General features: G+C 41.5%; 1 protein-coding gene across 13 annotated transcripts in view; it reads right to left on the bottom strand.

The window, feature by feature from the left end:
- ankhd1 (ankyrin repeat and KH domain containing 1) overlaps positions 1-21,356 on the bottom strand; it is a 152,622-nt gene extending 131,266 nt beyond the window's left edge. For all 13 annotated transcript variants that reach the window (XM_048543073.1, XM_048543068.1, XM_048543074.1 and 10 more), the window contains exon 1: positions 20,968-21,356. In XM_048543073.1, coding sequence (XP_048399030.1) covers positions 20,968-21,153 — 186 coding nt within the window. In that variant the 5' untranslated portion in view covers positions 21,154-21,356. The remainder of the gene's footprint in view (positions 1-20,967) is intronic.
- Between the last annotated feature and the right edge of the window lie 1,376 nt (positions 21,357-22,732).

Raw genomic sequence — 22,732 nt, forward strand, 5'->3', positions numbered from 1 at the left:
GCTGGCAGATTTCAGTGGATGGGTCACACTACTGCTTCGGGATGATGATGGAGAACAGAATACAAATTCAAGAACCAAGTACCATATTTGCAGTTACTGGAAATTCAACTATCAACACTGGAATATGCTGGATGCTTACCAAACTAAAAATGATGCAAACATGCTATTTAGTCAAACTTGCTTTCGGATAAGCACGCATCAGTACAGAACAACAGGACACTTACTGCTCAATAATCTTTCTTTTTGTCAAATATGTAAACACTCCATAATTTTAAACAAATAGGGGCATTCCATACATATTCCAAAGCAATTATCTGAAGAAGTTAAATCCATGAAAACATTAATCACCTCATCCAAAATTAAAGATGTGCATAACTTCAATAACCAATGTCCTTGAGGGTACTAATTTATGATGTAGAAAACATTAAATACACAGTTCAAGTTGCAAGCAATGCAGGTAAATAAATGCAATGAAACTTCCAGTTAGCATGGCTCGGCTGGTAAGCACTCACACCTTTGACTAGGGTTATAGAATCTCCATTTCAGGACTTCTTGTAAGTGAAGGTGATTTATAGGCAATATCTTTTAAATGATATAATAAACATAGGTTCACAAAACGTAGAGTGTTTTGTTCCAGCATCTTTTCACTTCAGCGAAAACCAGAACTAAAATTTTCTCAAAATTCTTGTTCAGAACTGCTACCTGCCGAACTAGTACAATTCAAGCAGCCAGAGACACCTTAAAATTTAAAAAAGCTTTTGTGCTCCTGAGATGCTGCTTGGCCTGCTGTGTTCGTCCAGCCTCACATTTTATTATCTTGGAATCTCCAGCATCTGCAGTTCCCATCATCTCTAAATGCAAGATCTCTCCCATTTGGGAAATATCCCACTGTCAAAATGATATTTTACCTTTGTTAAAAATTACACACAGTAGGGCTCACGTGGCCTATGTTCTGTGCCTAACTGGTTAGCATCCCCCAGCCAGCAGCATAATTCCCAAGTCTTCAGGCAATCCAAAGTCAGTCCTCCCTGGTTTAGAACAGAGCTCTCCTTGTGACATCGCTAACATCTGGTAAGACAGATGCTCTGATGTCATGTTGCTCTCAACAGTAACTTCAGAAGAAAAAGGACTATAAATTTTTCTCAATGACAGGGAGCTGTTTTTATCAGAAATATTTCAGATAATGTGTTCTTTAATGTAAGGTTCCAATGAACAATAACAGCCAGGGAGGTATATAAAATCCAACAATACCTTAAAGAATTATTATTTGTAATCAGCAAAACCTTTAAGTTATATAAATTTGGTGGCCTCAATTTGCAATGCATAAAGCTGCACAGACCAAGTAAGTTTTTGGCTTAAGATTCTGTCTCTAATCTGTGGTATACTAACAACCCTTCTTGCTTCCACCTGAGCAATCATTGCCTTTTTTATGCTGGTCATTAAGGGTAAATAAATAACATGTTCACCTTCTCATTACCGTCGTAATCTCTGCAATTTTCTCCCTAAACCTCTCAATCTCTTCCCACTTTTAAGACACTTAAAAGTACCTAATTGAGGATTGGTATCAAAATTTTTATCAAATATCATAGGATGTAATGTTAAAAGTACATCATAAATACAACTTGTAATTATTGGTTATGCAGCAACAAACATGCAGATAAATTCGTCAGAACATCTCCCTAACTGTTGTGATTCAAAAGTCTGTTAACTTAGTACTTACATAAAAATACACCCTCGGTAATCTAGGATAGCATCTTATGGTAGTATCTGTCATAATACAATAGTTTCATGAAAACGCTGGTTTAAGTATTCTCCTTTCAATACATTGATACTCAAGACTTCAGAGGATTCAGCTTGTTCAGACAGATCAACAGCACTATATCCAATCTTTTTCATCACAAGAAGTGGAAGTAATATACATTGTAGTGGAATCAAAGTGCAGATTATATTTATTACACAGCCAGAGACTGTGATTTGGCATAGTCACCATGTTGTAGATTTGATAGGCATTATCAAGAAGCTTCCAGAAGAATCTGGTTACAAATTCTCTTTTAGAATGTATTGATGTTTTGAATCTTCTCAACTGTTCACTAGTTTGCTTCTGCATTTAGCTTTTTGACCTTGTTTTTTCCCTAAAAAAAATAAGCCCCAGACTACAAATATTTTATACATACATAATAACTCATGTAGTTAGTTACAAAAATGCCTGAAAGAAAGGTCTAAAAATCAATTACAAATATTGCAATGGAAGCATGTGGGAGCTCACAGCATTACGTTTTCATGTTAAGCTAGACTGACGCAAAATTAATTTACATTTTCATTTGACCATAAGACCAAAATAATGCAACGAAATATGGATTTGCGACTGCAATTCTCAGTTTATAGCCAAGTCTCTCTCTCTCACACACGCACACACACGTCATTACTTCATAAGGGAATCTCAAATAAATACAGTTCAGATAAACATCACTTGGCTTGTCGAATCTGCATCAAAGCACTTCAGCCAGCATCACTCCCCAGTCTTAGCCTAGTAGTCCAATTCTGTTCCCCCACTTCAGATTTTTAGTCAATTCCTTTTTGTAACATACAACGGAATCTTCCATCATCTACAGTGCAAAACTTTTCTTCTTTCATGGCAATTTTAGTCCTTTTGCCAATCACCTTAAATTTATTCAGAGATAGTGGGAACTGCCGATGCTGGAGAATGAGATAACAAGGTGTAGAGCTGGATGAACACAACAGGCCAAGCAGCGTCAGAGGAGCAGGAAAGCTAACTTCTTCAGAAACAGGGGAGGGGAAGGGGATTCTGAAATAAATAGGGAGGGGGGGGCAGATAGACGATGGATGAAGGAGAAGATAGGTGGAGAGGAGACAGACAGGTCAAAGTGGCGATGGAGCCAGTAAAAGGTAGTGTAGGTGGGGAATTAGGGAGGGGATAGGTCAGTCCAGGGAGGACGGCAGGTCAAGGGGGCGGGGTGAGGTTGGGCTTGAGGTGGGAGGAGTGGATAGGTGGGAGAAAAGACAGGTTAGGGAGGTGGTGACGAGCTGAGCTGGTTTTGGGATGTTGTCAGGGGAGGGGAGATTTTGAAGCTTGTGAAGTCCACATTGATACCATTGGGCTGCAGGGTTCCCAAGTGAAATATGAGGTGCGGTTCTTGCAAGCTTTGGGTGGCATCATTGTGGCACTCTAGGAGGCCCAGGATGGGCACATCATCCAAGGAGTGGGAGGGGGAGTTGAAATGGTTCACGACTGTAAGGTGCAGTCGTTTGTCACAAACTGAGCGTAGGTGTTCTACAAAGCAGTCCCTGTGCAATCTGACCCACTACCAAAGACATTTGTCCCTCCCCACCTTTAACTGCTTTCCAGAGGGACCACTCTCTCTGTGATTCCCTCGTCCGGTCCACACTCTCCACCAGCCCTACCACCCCCGACACTTTTCCCTGCAACCGCAGGAAGTGCTATATCTGCCCCTACTCCTCCCCGCCTCACCCCCATCCCAGACCCGAGAAGACCTTCCAGATCAAACAGATGTGCAACTGTGCATCTGCTAATGTGGTATCCTGTATTTGCTGTTCCCGATGTGGCCTTCTCTATATCGGGGAAACCAAGCGGAGGCTTGGGGACCGCTTTGTGGAACACCTACACTCACAGTTCGTGACAAACGACTACCTCCCAGTCGCAAACCACTTCAACTCCCCCTCCCACTCCTTGGATGACATGTCCATCCTGGGCCTCCTCCAGTGTCACAACGATGCCACCTGAAGGTTCACAAGCTTCAAAATCTCCCCTCCCCCAACCACATCCCAAAACCAGCCTAGCTCATCTCCACCTCCCTAAACTGTCCTTCCTCCCACCTCAAACCCCATCCCCACCGACCAGCCTTATCCCACCTCTCTGACCTGTCCGTTCTCCCTGGACTGACCTAACTCCCCACCTACACTCACTTTTATTGGCACCACCCCCACCTCTTTGACCTGTCTGTCTCCTCTCACCCTATCTTCTCGTTTATCTATTTTCTATCCACCTCTCCCTATTTATTTCAGAATCCCCTTATCTCCCCCATTTCTGAAGGGTCTAAGCCCAAAACGTGGGCCTTCCTGCTCCTCTGATGCTGTTTGGCCTGCTGTGTTCATCCAGCTCTACACCTTGTTACTTTAAATTTGTGTTCTCTGGTTCACAAACCCTTCGCCAAGAACACATTGCTCTCTTCATACTCTCCAGATCCTTTGTGATTTTGAACACCTTTCAAATTTAATTTCAATCTTCTCTCTCCAAGGACAGCAGCCAAAGCTTTTCCAATCTATTAATGTAACTCAAGCCTCTGGAACTAGTTTCCTCAATTCTTCTGCACATGCTAATGTTTTCACATCCTTCCTGAAGTGGAATGCTAAATTAAACACAATATTCCCATTGAAGTCGGTGCATTTTGTTACATTTCACCATAACTTCTTGGCTTTTGTACTGTGTTGTTCTATTTGTACCCTCTCTGGTATTAACTGGTTTGCCAACCCAGTTCCCCTATTATCCAAATCCTCATTAACTCTGAACATACTCACTGAGTATCAGCATTTCTCTAGGGAGAACTCCAAAGATTAACAACACCCTGAAAAGAAATTTCACTTCATCTTAGCTTAAATTTGAGCAATTCTTACTCAGAGGCTGAATCCAGATCTCAGCCTTAACCAAGAGAAACAGCTTCTCAACATCTATCCTGTTGAGCCAGATCAGGATCTTCCACATTTCAGTGAGATCAACTTGTTATTTTAAATATGCTATTCAGACAGTATAGCTCCATCCTACGCAGTCCATCCCTACAGAACAGCTTTCTCATCCTAAGTATCAATCTACTCCATCTAAGTACATTCTCCTTTGTAAAAGCACATAGTACGTGGTCTCAGCCAAAGCAATGGACAACTGCAGCAAGCTTCTCTTACTTTTGTGCTCTAACCCCTTTACAATGAAATCAACAAGCTGTCTGCCTTCTTAAATGCTCGCTGCAGAAGCATGATAATTTTGTTTTGTGTACAAGACACCCAAATCATTCTGAACATTTAATCATTCATCATTTAGAAATGACTTTATTTCTCTATACTGAAGTGAATATTACATTACCCCACAATTCACGTATCTGCCATTTTTGTTTTACTATGTGTACATTTCACTTATCCAGAGCATGCTGCACACACTATATTTTAACTCATTGTTTAAAGGAGGATCCGGAAGTTATTAAAACAAAATATGAGGCCTCGGAGTTTAAAACTTAAAACAAAATCAGTGTTACTGCATAAAAATCAAACACATTTTAAATGTTCGGTTCGATTAAGGATTGAAGAAAAAACAAAAAAAAAGGTGAATTATACACAAGCAAATCCCATAAAACACATTCCTACAATACCCCACCTGATCAGAGATCACACTCTCACACACACACACACCTGGAAAAGCTCAGCAGGCCTGGCAGCATCTGTGAAGGAAAACAAATCGAGTAAACGTTTCAGGTCCAATGACCCTTCCTCAGAACTGAGATTGTTCTCAGGAAGGGTCACCAGACCTGGAACATTAGCTGTGCTTTTTCCTTCACAGATGCTGCCAGGCCTGCGAAGCTTTTCCAGCAACTTCTGTCATTGTTCCTGGTTTACAGCATCCACAGTTCACATCATTAGGCCAGAGTCAGGGAGCATATAGAAAATAGCAATAATATAATTCAGTTCAATGTTACATTGCAAAAGGATAAAAAAAGGATTAAGATCCTAGACTGGAAAAGGACAGATCTTAAGATCTAAAAGAATGGAAACACATTTTGGTGGATAAGACAATTAGATTAGATTCCCTACAGTGTGGAAACAAGCCCTTCAGCCCAACAAGTCCACACCGCCCCTTGAAGCATCCCACCCAGACCCATCCCCATATAACCCACACATCCCTGAACACTATGGGCAATTTAGCCTGGCCAATCCACCTAGCCTGCACATCTTTGGACTGTGGGAGGAAACCTGAGTACCCGGAGGAAACCCATGCAAACACGGAGAATGTGCAAACTCCACACAGACAGTTACCCTAGGCTGGAATTGAACCTGGGTCCCTGGCGCTGTGAGGCTGCAGTGCTAACCACTGAGCCACCGGTGCCGCTCCATGGATGCAAAAAGTGGAGAATTTCAAAAAAGTGATTAACAGGTGGCAAGGTAGGTTCATACCTAACAGAAATAATACAGCTATCTAAAGCTATGGTACCCTGGATGACTTAGGATATTGACGAGAAAATAAGGAAAAAGGAGGCATTTGATGCATACCAGAATATTAACAGCAATAGAAATCAGGACAGATTTCTCAAATACAGGAAACGTTAAAACAAGAATAAAAAAAGGATAAAAGCACAAGGATGGCAGGCTGAATTAAAAACAATCACTAAAATGTTCTTCATAACAGCTGGTAAAAGATAGAGTGGGGCACGCACATAAGGAACAAGCAGGGTTAGCTAACTAGTGCAAATGATATGGCAGAGGGACTAAAATGAATATTTTGCATCTGTCCTTACCAGATTAGAAGATGGTGACAATTCCAGTTGAAAGTTAAGCAGCTGAGTAGTATAATGATTAGATAAAGGTGGTGTTAAAAAAGGCTGGCAGTATTCCAGGTACAGAAGTCACCAGGCCCAGATAAGATATATCCCAGATTGCCAAGAAGGGCAAGGGAGCAAATTATAGAACTGATGACAAATTTCCAGGCTCTTCTGAATACAGGACTGGTCCTGGGGGACAGGATTGCAAACATGACACCGTTGTTCAAGTAAGGGGCAAAGGATGACCCAGGAAACTGCAGACCCGTCAGCTCAACATCAGCAGCAGGAAAACACTTGAGAAAAATAAGTTAATACTAGACAGTCAACATAGTTTGTCAAACACAGATCAAGTCTGACAAATTTAATTGAGGTATTTGACAAGATGACAGGAAGCGGACAAAGTAGTGCTATAGATACAGCACATTTGGATTTTCAGAAAGCGTTTGATATGGTGCAAAGGACCCATAACCGATGCCTGTGGAACGCAACTGGTCACAGGCCTCCAGTCCGAAAAGCACCCTTTGCCATCACTCTCTTCTGCCGTTACACCAATTACGTATCCAAATGGTAAGCTCACCCTGAATCCCATGTGACCTAGCTTCATTAAAAAGTGTACCATGCAGAACCTTACCAAAAGGTTTAACTAAAGTCTAAGTGAACAACATCCACTGTTCTGTCCTCAATCTTAATAGTAACTTGCTCAACAAAAAAAAAACTTAAGTTTGTGAGTCATGACTTTCATCGCACTAAACCACATTGACTATCCCTAATCAATTTTGCTTCTCTAAATGTTTATAAATCCTATTTTTTAGAATGCTTTCTCAGAAATACCTTGCTACAGAAATTTAGTTCCAAAGAGAACAACCACTGCCCCAATACAACATACAGGTTACCCCAACCAACCTCCAGAAGTACATGGGCTCCTTAACATTCATGAACATAGAAGATGGCATCTTTTGTGGCTTCCCCATCTGGTTTTGTATAGTCAGCAAACTTCAATAGTGTGCCTATCATAAAGACAATGCATATCTGTGCCTTACTTTCAGCAGGGTGTCCATTGCTACCTTTCTGAAAGCAGTGAATCTTGCTCCTCAGATCCACAATGGCAACGTTTCTTAATGCAGAAGATGAAACACATGTAGGGAAAGCTGCTATCACCTAAAAATCAGACCAAGATGCTGGTTTGAGAGCTCTGTGCGCTCAGCATCTTGTTACTGGCCTGTGAAACATGACCCGTTTCATTTATCAAGAAAGGAAACACAACAACCTTCACCTCAATTGTCTACGTTGCATTCTGGGTATCTCATGGAAGGACAAAACAAGTGCAGCAGTCACTCAAAGGTGAATTGCTCACCCATGCTGGCAGTCATCCAGTGACAACTCCACTGCCTGAGACACCTTCACAAGGCAGAAGATGGATAAATGGGCAATAATTTTCTGTATTACAAGGTAACCAGAAACTGAAGTTCAGTTAGACAATCACTGCTCCTCTTCAAAGATACCACATGACATGAAGATTTAAAACATCATACCAAGTTAGCATGAGCTGATGACAGAGGGAAATGGCATCACCTGTGCGCCAACTGGCAACAGCATGACAATCAGTGGTCCAAAGAGATTTACAACCAGCAACCACTCACAAAGACACCAATAATTACCTCATGTAACACTTGCAGCAGAATGCGCATCTCAAAAATTGGTTGGCCACCTGCCAAAGTGTGCAATAAGAATCTACCTTATTCTCAATGGATTTGATTCACTTCATGTCTATCAGCTTATAGAAGTGGAAGGATGTCAATATTGTTAGATCATGAACATGGGCTGCAAAAATGAAAGGGTCACATATTGATTGCTGTAGCTACCAACAATAATAGCCTAAAAACCTGAAAATGACCAGTTTATTCCTGCAGTTGTCCTTTAACCAATCCTCTATCCATGTGATAGTATGCCTAATCCCGTGAACTTTGGCATCTTATTGAATGCTCTTTGAGAATTCATTGGTTTCCTTTTGTCTACCTTGCTAATTATTTCCTCAAAACCAATAATGCAAGTGGGTTTCTCAAAGTCAGTTTCTCTTTTGTGAAACCATTTTGGTCCTTCCTCATATGATTTTCTAACTGTAAGTAGCACTTTCTTTGCAGAATTTTCCCAATGTCTAGCATCTGGCTAAATGGTCTGCAGTTCGTTTTTTTTGTCCCCCCCGCCATGTTTCTTAAATAGTGTTACATTTGTTACCTTCCAATCCACTGACACTATTCAAGAATCTAGGGAATCTGGAAGATCTAAGCAGTACAGCCATTTCATAGTCACCACTACCTTTCCCAGGGTGTAGAGGTGGATCATCAAGTCCAGGTGATTTGTCAGCTTTTTAAAATCACATTCATTTTTCTTAACTTTTCTTCAAAGATATGAAATAATTTCAAGTTTTTCTCTCTCATTACATTTTCCCCTCTATTTCAACAGTTTTTGGACCTATTATGAAGGCATACAAGCTATTTGTTGTATATTATTTCCCTCTAATTTTTTTCTTGCAACTGACAATGACTGTACAATTTTGTAGCACCTCTTGGCTGAGAATAAAAAAGGCATGATTAGCAAGTTGCAGATAACTCCAAAGTTGACAGCATGGTAGACAGTGAAGGTTTTCTAAGACTGCAAAGGGATCTTGATCAAATGGGTCAAAGGGCTGAAAAATGGCAAATTGAGTTCAATCTGGATAAATGTGAGGCTTTGCATTTTGGTACAACAAACAAGGGTAGGGCTTATACAAATAATGGTAGGGTCTTGGATAGTGTTATAGAACAGAGGGACCTATGGGTGCAGGCATATAATTTCTTGGAGTTTGTCTCACATACAGATAGGGTGGCTAAAAAGGCTTTTGGCTTACTTGCCTTTATTGCTCAATCGTTTTGAATATGGAAGTTGGAACGTCATGCTGAGGTTGCACACGACATTGGTGAGGCCTCTTCCAAAGTACTGTGTCCAGTCCTGGATGCCCAGTTATAGGAAGGATCCTATCAAGCTGGAGGGGGTTCCGAAGAGATTTACCAGGGTGTTGCCAGGTATGGAAGATTTGACTTGTACAGAAAGACTGGGACTTTTTTCACTGCAGCCTAGGAGGTTGAGAGACAACCTGACAGAAGTTTACAAAATAATCACAGGTATAGAGTTAATGGTGGTTGTCTTTTCCCTAGGATGGGGAATTTCAAGACTAGGTGACATATTTAAGAAGGGGAGAGATCTTTAAAAATCATCACGGGAGGCAATTTTTTTTTTCCAAAACACAGATGGTGGCTCGAGTCTCAAATGAAATTGCTGAGGAACTGCCGGATATGGGTACAATTACGACATCTAAAAAGACATTTGGATAGATACATGAATAGGAAAGGTTTGGAGGGATATGGGCCTGAAGCAGGCAGGTGAGACAAGTTTGGTTTAGCATTATGTTTGGCATGGACCAGGTGGACTGAAGGTTCTGCTTCCATGCTGTTTGACTATGGCTCTGAGAAGCAGTTTCTTTTTGTTTTACTAGTTTATCCACTTTTTATTTTTAAAAATTGTTATGGAAAATAGAATGAGTGTATATAAATAAACTCAATCCTTGGGCTCTTCACTTCTTGGCACCATTCAAAGCACTTTTTCAATATGATGCTTTCTATAACCTCTTTAGCAAAACAACGATTGATCTCCCCCCAGCCCCAACCTTTCTGGGTATGTTATAACAAGCAATGCATATTCTTTGAGAAATGTGTGTCATTATCTAATGCCATATCTTCTCAAACCAACTTGCATCACAATCCTACACAGACCTGACTTAAGTTTAATATTCTCCAACTCAATGAAATCCTGTTACACTCATTCTACCCTGGAGGATCTGCTAATGAGATAATTAACCATATTTAATCAGACAAGATATCTAAAATAACAGTTCCTGATTGGTTCCAAAGTGTATTGTTTTTGCAAACTGTCTCAAATGCATTCCACAAACCCATCTCCTAGACCACTTTTGCCAATGCCTAGAACGTGATTGAAGTTCCCTGCAACTACAGTATTTCTGTCATCCAATGCTTCTTGATTGCTAAACTGCAAAGTGTAGCTACAGGTAAAGGGTCCATAAACTATTCCCAATGTTTTCTGCCTCATGTTACTTCTTATCTACAACTAATCTGATTCTACTTCCTGATCCTTTGAGCAAGCATCACTGTCATTAGTCTTTACTTCATCCTTTACTATCAAGATTTCCCATCCAACTCCTTTTCCTGTTTGCTTGAAATTCCAAAGCATCAAATGACCTGCAGTCTTTAAATGCCAATCTTAGTCATTTCAGGAGAGAGTAACCTACAATCGACCATCTGATCACATGCATTTATCTTTGTGCCACTACTTCAAAATTAACTGTGGACAGCTCACACGTACAGATGAAAATACTTCAGATTTCATGATTTTCACACTAATTTAACCTTATTCACTGTGCACTAATAAACCTATGTCCCTTCATGATACCAAAATGTGAGGCTGGATGAACACAGCAGGCCAAGCAGCATCTCAGGAGCACAAAAGCTGACGTTTCGGGCCTAGACCCTTCATCAGAGAGGGGGATGGGGTGAGGGTTCTGGAATAAATAGGGAGAGAGGGGGAGGCGGACCGAAGATGGAGAGAAAAGAAGATAGGTGGAGAGAGTATAGGTAGGGAGGGGATAGGTCAGTCCAGGGAAGACGGACAGGTCAAGGAGGTGGGATGAGGTTAGTAGGTAGATGGGGGTGCGGCTTGGGGTGGGAGGAAGGGATGGGTGAGAGGAAGAACAGGTTAGGGAGGCGGAGACAGGTTGGACTGGTTTTGGGATGCAGTGGGTGGAGTGGAGGAGCTGGGCTGGTTGTGTGGTGCAGTGGGGGGAGGGGACGAACTGGGCTGGTTTAGGGATGCAGTTGGGGAAGGGGAGATTTGAAACTGGTGAAGTCCACATTGATACCATTAGGCTGCAGGGTTCCCAGGCGGAATATGAGTTGCTGTTCCTGCAACCTTCGGGTGGCATCATTGTGGCACTGCAGGAGGCCCATGATGGACATGTCATCTAAAGAATGGGAGGGGGAGTGGAAATGGTTTGCGACTGGGAGGTGCAGTAGTTTGTTGCGAACTGAGCGGAGGTGTTCTGCAAAGCAGTCTCCAAGCCTCCGCTTGGTTTCCCCAATATCGAGGAAGCCACACCGGGTACAGTGGATGCAGTATACCACATTGGCAGATGTGCAGGTGAACCTCTGCTTAATGTGGAATGTCATCTTGGGGCCATTTCCACTCCCCCTCCCATTCTTTAGATGACATGTCCATCATGGGCCTCCTGCAGTGCCACAATGATGCCACCCGAAGGTTGCAGGAACAGCAACTCATATTCCGCCTGGGAACCCTGCAGCCTAATGGTATCAATGTGGACTTCACCAGTTTCAAATCTCCCCTTCCCCAACTGCATCCCTAAACCAGCCCAGTTCGTCCCCTCCCCCCACTGCACCACACAACCAGCCCAGCTCCTCCACTCCACCCACTGCATCCCAAAACCAGTCCAACCTGTCTCCGCCTCCCTAACCTGTTCTTCCTCTCACCCATCCCTTCCTCCCACCCCAAGCCGCACCCCCATCTACCTACTAACCTCATCCCACCTCCTTGACCTGTCCGTCTTCCCTGGACTGACCTATCCCCTCCCTACCTATACTCTCTCCACCTATCTTCTTTTCTCTCCATCTTCGGTCCGCCTCCCCCTCTCTCCCTATTTATTCCAGAACCCTCACCCCATCCCCCTCTCTGATGAAGGGTCTAGGCCCGAAACGTCAGCTTTTGTGCTCCTGAGATGCTGCTTGGCCTGCTGTGTTCATCCAGCCTCACATTTTGTTGTCTTGGATTCTCCAGCATCTGCAGTTCCCATTATCTCTCCCTTCACGATACATCGGCTTAAATTACACAACTTGCAAACACTGCTATAGAGCCTTGCTTTTTTCCTTCAAAATTATAATTCCCTCCTTACTTGAAGCTAAGCAGCTTTTACTCTTTAGTTCATAGACCTGTGCAGCACCTTTATTCCATGCATTAGCAGTTGGTTCCAGTGCAGTTTAAGTGGAAACTGTTTCAACAGAACAATTTTTTTTTGCCACACACAGTACCAACACCCCACAAATCAAAATCCTGATTTCTTATACTATTTAGATGAACACATTCAGCATTCTGCTGTGTTTGGCTCTGTGCAAGTTCCCATTTGGGTCAGAAAGTATTCACGATCACAATCCTTTTCATTCTTCCCACTTAGTAAGCTCCTCTGTCACAGCACTATGGCATTTGTTCACCCATCCTACAAGTTTTGATGTCATCCGCAAAGGCAGGTAGACCTTGAAACTACTAGTTAAAAGGCTCTGACTAACACTGCATCTGGAACCAAATGCTACCAAACTCCAATCACACACAGCTAACAAAATATCCCTCTTATCCTGGTTGCAATCTCTTCCACCAGACTGAAGATACAAAATCATAAACACACATACCAAGAGATTCAAGAACAGCTTCTTCCCCACTTTTAGACTTCTGAACAGACCTCAAATTTTAAATTTCATGTTGCTCTTTGTGCACCTTCTCTGTAGCCATAACACTGTGTTCTTCGCTCTGTTGTATTACCCTTACGCACTTTGTATGGCATGATCGGTCTGTACAGCATGCAAATTGAAAAAAAATATCCAGATCCATGCCACTACCAAGTCTATGAGGGGCGGCTTCATCCTCCACCAAGACACAGGTCAACTCTGACTCTTCCTACTACATTGCAAAATCTGCACTTTGTACTGGGAGCTCAAGATACAGATAGGTATTACACACGCAGTTGGCCAAAATCATAACACTGTCCCATAAAGTTCCATTTGCTGTGGCCACTTTTTAAAGCAGACTCGCTTCTTAGAATTCATTCCACTCGCAACCTGAAAAATGGTGGGTTGCTTAACTTTATTGACATTGTCACTGATATCATGTTGCCTGCTTGACAGTATGGAGCGAAACATAACCCCAGATAAAATTCCAAACAAACACAGTGGACACCTCAACTGCAATAATGCAGCACCGAAGCCAGGGTTGGAATATAAATACAGAAGATACAGCAGTCAAGTCTACCATTTGTACTTAGAATTCCCTCAATGCAGATCCCGTTTGGGCTGTCCAATCAAAAGGGAGCAGCATATTCAGCTACTTACTATTTGTATTGCCTGTAGCTAAAGCTAACCTCAATTTAAATCCTAATCACATTTAGCTTAATTGCAGTGGACAAGAAAATAAATCACGACAGTTTCTACCTCTGATACTCTCCTGGCAGCTCTGATTATTATTGGAATCATTTCATAAACCATCAGAAAATCTTGACATTTCCCTTACCCTTCCTGTTACCCAGTGCACGGTCAATTGTCACATTCCCAACACTAAGTGAAGCCAGATAACCCAGAGGTAAAAAACTGAAGTTCATGGTAGTCGTCCATGCATTTACCCATCAAGCCAATACAGGTTCGGAGATGAAAAAAGTAGACTGGGCCGGTCAGACACATTCAGTCCCAGACTTGACATACTACAGCAGCACAGAAAAGAAGCAGTACGTTCCAGCATTGTCAAAAGGAAAATAAATTACCTTAGCAAAACTGATTAAATTCTGTTAAGCTTACAATTTTGTACAAGTGCCTATCTCATCTGAAAATACCTTTGTTCACATACTTCAGGAATTGTATATAGTCCCCTCCACTCCAACAGGTTGTGTCAACTCATACCAGGGTACCATCACTTAGGTTCTAGCAACCTAAGAATAACTTAAGCAATCATAATTGTTTTTAGACTGGAAATTAAAAGGATTGGCACGCTATTTCAGAGAAACCCTTTTAATGCATTTACACTTTTTAAGTTGATGTGCACTTTACAACAGGACCCACCAGAATCTTGACTATTTTAAGCCAACATGAGCTTATAAAGTACCAGAGAAAATAGTACTCAACCAATTCAGTCTCCCTTTCTGATAAGCTAAAATAGCACCAGTTAAAAACTGAAAACATGGACATTCCAGTCATAATGCATTACTGTTAAAAATTGCAGTCAACTTTGCTCATGAAAGATAGTTGCTTCTTCAATGCCTCAGACATACACTGTTCATTCAACAATGGTTATAGTCAGTGAATCTGGATCCTAACTTCATTCACTTCCCTAGATTTCAAAACCCCCATTTCCTCACACTTCATGTTTCAGAATATCTAATATCAAAATTAACTGAAGAAACTTTTATTTCCCCCTCCCTTTCAAGGAGATATCACACTTTAATCATACTTTGTTTAATGAATTGCTGCAAAGGGATTTAAAAAACATGGGTAGACAAACATCAGCAGATGAGGTATACATGTCAAAATATGACCTTGTGCACTTTGGCAGGAAAGATAGGAAAGCCACATGTTAAACAAGAGGGAGATGACAGAACAGGTGATAGAAGAATCTGGATATCCCATTACATGAATCACAAAAGGTTAACATGCAGGTACAGCAATTGATTAGGAAGGCAAACAGAATGCTGGTCTTTACTACTACAAGCTAAATGTGATTAGGATTTAAGTTGAGGTTAGCTTTAGCTACAGGCAATACAAATAGTAAGTGGCTCAATATGCTGCTCCCTTTTGATTGGACAGCCCAAATGGGATCTGCATTGAGGGAATTCTAAGTACAAATACTACAAGGGGAATAGAATATGACGGGGAAGTTTTACTGCAGTTGCATCGGGCCTTAGTAAAGCCACATCGGGAGCATATGTACAATTGTGGATTCAAGTAATTCAGAGAAAGTTCACTGGACTCAATCCAGAGGTGAAGGGATGATCTTATAAATAAAGTTGAAGAGGGCAAGCCTGTAAGACACTGGAGCTTACAGGAATAAGATGTGATCTTAGTGAGATTGAGAGGAACTCGGTAGGGTGGATCCAGGAAGATGCTCCCTCGTACAGACAAGACTAGAACAACAAAACTAAATTTAAGAATAAGAGAAAGAGAAGGATTTCCTCCAAAAGGTCATTAGTCTGGCTACACAGAAAGCAGTGGAGGTCAGATCACATCACTGAATTTATTTATGTCGGACTGGATATATTTTTAGTTGGCAAGGTGGTTAAGATTTACAGATGGCAGACAGGAAACTGGAATTGAGACCATGACTGTATTTGTTATGGTCTTATCAAATGGTGGAGCAGGATTCAAAAGGACCCAAAAGCCTACTCTTGTGCTGAGTTCTTATTTTCTGAATAAACTGGCTCAGCTGTTTCAATAACATTCCCTTCTCTAGAACTTCTCTATCAGAAAGAAAAGCGTCTCTGTTTACTTTATCAATTCCTTAGAAAAATACCAATAATTCAAACAAAATCATCCCTTAAAACCTTTTTTTCTATCCAAGAAGAATAAAACTGATTCATAGCTGGTGAGAAATTATCCTTTGGAACCATGGTAATAGTCTAGTGAATCTATAAAGCACACGACCCAATATCAATATATTATTCCTCAGGGCCGGTGCCTAGAATTGTACACGATAGTACAAATATGGTTGAACCAGGACTTAGCATAGATAGCAAAACTCCTTCTCATTATTTTTCATCCATTTTGGCTATCATTCCATTAGCTTTTGAGTTTTTTTTACCCTGGCAATTGTTTTAGTGAGCTTCATTCACATAGTCCTAAGTATCTTTGGATCGTTTAAAAAGAAATTAGTACATTTGAATCCATCATCCATTGTTTCAGCCACTGATTGTGTGTTCAGGGTTCAAGATAGAAGTTTAAAATTACAAATAATCAGTGTAGAGTGCAACACGCTACTGTATGATGAGACTATGGTTCAGTTAGGAAACCACCACACAAAAACCAATATCTGAACTAAGGATGACTTCTTCCTTTCTGAAAAGGAATAAATGTGACGCAAAGCAAGTAATATAACTGAACCTATACCAGCAGAGCTGCCTAGAGACTAATTTAAAGCTTCAACGGATTCTAACCTACATGAGCAAGGTCCCTTAACATATTGATATTTTCCAAAATACTTTGCCACAAACAACTGCATTAATGTAGCACCCGGTTTAAGTAAAAGTACTTAACAGATGTTGAGTTGGACAAAAACAAACTGAGTACAGAGGCAAAGGTGGATATATCAGGATAGCTGATGAAATCTTCCAAGTAATGTTTAACAAAAATCTTAAAAGGATGAGAGAGAAGCAGTGAGGCAGAGTGCAAGAGGGACTTCAACTATTGTAGGCTGAAGGCTCTGCCATAAATCATACAGCACAAGAAAACATATGAAGGAAGTGTGCTTGGAACTACAGTTATTAAAAAGATAGAAATGGACATCAGGCGCAGTTAAGAACATAATCAAATCAAAGTGTATTCAAGCATTTACATTGAAAATATATTCCAGACTTCAGAACACAGTAACTGAAAGTTCTGTTGCCAATGATGGGTAACGGACACGGATCTGAAATTGCAAAATTAGAGCTCAGACTGGAACATGGAATAGAATAGATCACTGATGAAGCAGCACCTGGCCACAAAAGTCTGTAAGTAAGCAGTGAATTCAACATGCTGCAGTTCATGGATCCAGCAAAGAACAACTGACCCAATCATAGCAAGATGAAAGCCCTGACACTTCCGGATTTATTCAATCTACACAGTTTGATCAGTTTTCTTTGGGCAACAGATCCACTGCTGAGAGTGCTCTCCAATTCTACTGTAGGAAAGTATATGTATGCAAACAATAATCTGGATTCATACTGCACATTTAACACAAAGTCTCATCGAACTTCAAGGAGACTAAACAGAAAAAGGGACACTTAGCAGAGGGAATCACAAAGAGAGGAGATCTAAGGCTTAGTGAAAGAAGGATATCTCATAAGAGAAACATATACAGGCACGCACCTAGGTGATTTCAGAGGGTACAACCAAAAAAAAGCACAAGTCAGCACAAGCAAAAAACCTTAAGGCAAAATGAGAATGTGAAAGAGTCAAATTGCAAAGGAATTGTAAATTGTCTGGGAACTGCAACCCCAAAGGCAACAAAGAGACTTAAGGTATCAAATTCTCATTTTAAATGTTCAAGATAGTAGAAACCAACATAGATTCAGCAACAGCAAGCAGAACATGTACAAGATAAAATTCACAGAGACTGGATGATGGGATGAGGGTTCGGACAGCACTAAAACAATCCAGCTGAAGGTGGCAAGTGCTAGGTAGGATTCTGCAGAGGCCTTTGCTGGGAGAAAGGTATGGATGGTCATGTTGACGCAAGCAAAGGTTTTTAATGGAATGAATTATCAGGTGGGAAACACAACTCAATTTCAAACAGGACTCCAATGATGCAAACATCAGGGTCTAAAAGTAGTCGGACGAGAGCAGTATCAGCAACACGGGATGCAGCGGTGGCAACAACCAAGATAATGCTTTTGATCTTCCCAACAGTTGTCCAAAGATCAGTACAGATCACCAAAGGCTTGATTATGGAGAATTCTTGCAACAGAATTGCAAAGAAATGATAGGAGAAACTAGAAGAGGTATGAAATCAAAAACAGGTAAAGCCAGCTGCTGACATTCAAATATTCATCAAGGAGGAGTACATAAATTGAGGGGAGATACTATTAGATCCTTAGGTATTCAAAAGCAAGTTGTGTGGATTATAGCAATTTCTAGAGCTGCTCCAAGGACAATTACATCGACACGTGGAGCAAATTTAGGCTCAACTATATTAAAGATTAAAAAGAAAATTGAAACAAATTCTTATTCTTGTGCAACTTTAAAGTCATTTTTAACCCAGCCATCCAAATGCTGTTCAGTGAAAAAAACATGAATGGCAGAATTCAAACACATGCAGCTTTCATCATGAATTTTGGTTGCCACATTCACAAGCTCTGGAGGGGAGTTTGGAAGGGTCGCACGGGTAGATACGTGAAAGGTTATTTTATAACGGCAAGAAGCCATTTTAAAAAGTGACAGTACTTTAAGAAAGCAGCTGCACACAGCAGCATTAAACATTGGGGAGGGGTCAGGATTTTGGTGGAATAGGGAGACAGGAGATGAATCTTAGAAGAACATGATCTTAGAAAAGGAGAAAAAAAGCAGGAAATTCAGGGCAAAGGCAAAAAAACTCAAGATGGTTTGCTTTGGTATGAATCAGAAAATTGGTAAAGCAAGAGGGACACCAGAAGGCATTCATTTTAGACAGTCAAAGAAGTCTATTTACTCCTCCCACTTTATGAGGGGACAGGAAAGAGGTCTTGAGAGATCTTGGCAGCATCAAGTGAAATCCAACTGCATTTCTGGCATGGCCATATGTAATAAGCACATCTGAAACTATACAACAGGTCAATTTAGTTCTTCAAACTTTAGACTTTAGGGAGGAAGGGTGGAGCAAAATCATATGAGAACAAACAGAACAACATCATGAGATAACACGGTGTGAGGCTGGATGAACACAGCAGACCAAGCAGCATCAGTAGAGCAGGAAAGCTTGACATTTCAGGTCGGGATCCTTCTTCAGAAAATAACATCATGTGCAAGTTTTACATGAGAAAGAATCAAGTGATGAAGTGAAGGAATGCCTGAACTAGTTGCAGATACGTTGTGGCACTGAGAACAAGGAATCATTGGCTGCCAAAACTAACAGGAATAGTGTCTCATGTGACAGGACAGGGTTCAACTATGCATCAACATGCACTGTCTTAAGCTAAGCTCACAAATAATAATTCTGCACATGGCTGTTTTATCAGTCACTAAGGATATCCAACTTGTTTGTACCTTTAAACGCAAACAAAATTCCAACATTGCTATTTATCTATCACCTATGATAAACGTTTATTTGAAGGAGACAGGATGATCAAAATGTTTAGACAGCAAACTCAGATCGAATCTTGCCAGAACTACGTGATCCCAATCTTGCACACAACATACCCAATTAGTCACCCAGTTTGATGTATATCCAGAAAAAAATATTTCTACAGCTGCCTCTTATTTCCCTCAATCAGATTGGCTAAAATTATGCTCAATGTCAGATAGAAGGCTAGACTAATTAGCTCAATGTTATACATCCATTTTTTTTAAACTAAAATTCATTGTACTGTGCACCCAAGTCCTTTGAAAGATAGTTTAAACTTGTACTATTATAATACTGTACTTGAATCTGTTAATCATAAAAGAATCAAATACCCAAAGTTGAAATTAAAAAACTAAAATCTGCTTCTGCTCTTATTTTCACGTGCTCACTCTAAATTGTAATAAATTGCTCATTTTGTAGACAAACCCAATTGTGTACCCTTGCAGACTAAAAACATGGCTATTGTAATAATTTAAGATATTCGTGTAAAATACCCCATACCCAAACAAAAAATTTGAAACCATAGGACAGTACTGACATTATCACGTGAATCATTTACTCATTCTGTCAAACAGCAACATGAACAATCTCTACTAGAGTAAAATCAAGTATGTCACGTTACTCTGGTAGCGTATCAAAATCAAAAATGTAGAACTTATTGAAACGTAAACTAGAAAAAGCCCTTGACGGAGTTTAAATCATGTGACATCGCCCGAAATGCTAGATCTGTGCGAACGGGGACAACACAGATCAGGGGCCTACTAGCCAATTTCCATTACGTTAGGCGCTTCCTGGCGTAAATGGGATTAATATGGTACCTTCGAACTCCGTTTATAGTCAAGTGTACGTAAGCGAAACATATTTACAGAAAATGGGGCTGAGAAAAACTGAGTTAACATGTGTTGTTTGTCGAATCTAATCGATGCGTTCACACTGTGGGAAATGCTTGATATGCCAGCCCCTAATGGTTCAACTCACATTAATCGTAATTCGAAAAGGGTTAGTGGCTTCAGGACAATTCAGGCCAGAACTAGTTTTTGGGTTCCAAAAAAAACCAAGCAGCGAGGGGAAGCTCAATGGGAGTTGTAGTCCCAGTTTGCCGATTTCCAATTCCCTTCAAAATCCGAGTCAAACGTCAAAACTACACGTCCCATGATACACGGCTATCGCCGCGCACGCGCATAGGGCACTCCGGCTCCTCTTTCTCTTGCCCCCCCCATCCGTTCCCCTCCCCCATTCCTTTTCTCTTCTCCCTACCTATCCCGCCCCCCCCGCCCCACAATCTCCGGCCTTCCGTTTCAGTCGGCCCGGCGTCGGGCCTCAGCTTCGAGTTATAAATTTAGACCCGGATCAGTGCATACTGCCACCACCATTACTGGTCTCGGGCCTACTAGCCGAAGGAAGCGAGATTATTGCCGGGGAGAAAGCATCAGAAGGGGAGGGGGGCCGGACTTGCACCTCAAAACGTTTGACTAAAAGAGCGGCTCCGTGAGTGGCGACGGTGAAGTGAGGGTCACTTTACCTCAGAAACCTCATCCTCTTCGCTACCGGACAGCACAGCCAGTTTGAAATCCAGGCGATCTCCGGGTGTCGGCTCTAAAATCCGAACTTTAGTGCTGACGGCAGCGGTCACAGAATCTATTTCGTCTTCAAAGCCGTCTGTCATCGTGTCCAGCGCTCGGTTCTCCGCTATCACTTCATTCTGCATATTCTTGGCCCTCTATCCTTACCGTGTCGGGCGCCTCCGAGTCTGACTAGAAGCTGTGCGGATTTCAGCGTCTTTTGATCGTCCCGATGTAAAGTTTGACTTGGGCGACGAACAGCGAAAGCCCCCGCGCCTCAAAGACAGACTAGGCCCCGCCAATATTAGTCCACCCGAACCATTAACTTCTGTGCGCCTGCTCCGACTAACTTGATAGGTGCACATCCGGCCCCCGCCCCTGCCCAACCGCTCGATGCTGATTGGTCAGAAGGCATATCTGACATTCCAGCACGCGGCGTAACTGCGAGCGGCGCGGCCGGCAATTGGCTTTCACGGCTGTCACTCAAGTGGCTAGCGGGCTCCGTTCAGGTTAGGTTGGTCAGCGATGTCTCCGAGGGAGAGAAAGACCCGGATGTCCTGGGGTTTTTTTTGGGGGCGGGGGAGAAGGGACACTTGCTTTGTGTGTGGGACAAAGATTCATTTACACAGTTGGGTGTCTACCTGTCTACTTCCATATAATCTCATAAAGAATGTCTTCCTGACTTGTAGGTTTTAGTTTTTTAATCATTTTGTACTTTTAGTAGTTGTTGTGAAAATTTTTGTCCCTTTGAGAGTCTGTTTGCTGCAAGGTTCAGAAGTTGTGTCCATACATCAAGCTCAGAGTTGAAGGAAACCACGCTAATCTTTTCCTTAAAATATTCAGTGATTGCGCAATAGCGCATCCCGCCCTGTGGGGGAAGTCTAGGTGATTTTATAGTCTTCAAAATGCGCAACAGGAAATTATGGCTGAAGTGTATCTTCATATTTACCTCTGCAGTATTTTTAAGAACATCTGTCATATGTAGCCAGTGACAAATTCTGCTAAAATGCACTTACAGGTGACGAGCCCCATCATTGAAAAGTCAGTGCAAGTTTTCAATTATCCAGCACATAAGTACTTTTATCAAATGCAAGCACTATGAAAGTTACGCTGCTGTCACGTTGCTAGGGCCTTAGGCTTGTTCAAATAAAGTAGGCTTAGCACCATGGAAGAGCAGAAAATTTTGAGTTTAAAGCTCAGAGGACGTTTCGTAGCATTTGACAACAACTTGTCTAACATAGTGCTTTTAACATAAAATTTTACAGGTGCACAGGTGCCTTGTCAGACAAAAGAATACCCAAATACAAGTATTAGAGTAATTGATCAAAAGCTTGGTGCAAGAGTTTTAAGGAGTGTCAAAAGAGATGAGAAAGACATGGGGTGAGTAGAACTTTTTGGAAAGAGAATTTGAGAGTTTGGGGCCTTGACAGCTGAGGATGTAGTATCAGAAGGCAAAAGTTAATTCGGGATGTACAGGAAGTCAAAATTGGAGCAGTGGAGAGTTCTTGGAGAGTTGTAAGGGCTGGAGCAGGCACAGCCATAAGATAGATCATGATAGGATTTAAATTAGCTGATCAGACATTTAAAAAAACTAAGAAAATTCTGGCTTTTATTGCATTTCATTGTTTACAAAAGCAAACCTATGGGGGTCCATCAGGAGACATCAGTCAGATTACTGTATAAAGCATTGGGTTTTATTACAGGAAAGATTTTGTGGCTTTAGAG

The sequence above is a fragment of the Stegostoma tigrinum genome, chromosome 13 (assembly GCF_030684315.1).
Source record: "Stegostoma tigrinum isolate sSteTig4 chromosome 13, sSteTig4.hap1, whole genome shotgun sequence".
Lineage (NCBI taxonomy): Eukaryota > Metazoa > Chordata > Chondrichthyes > Orectolobiformes > Stegostomatidae > Stegostoma > Stegostoma tigrinum.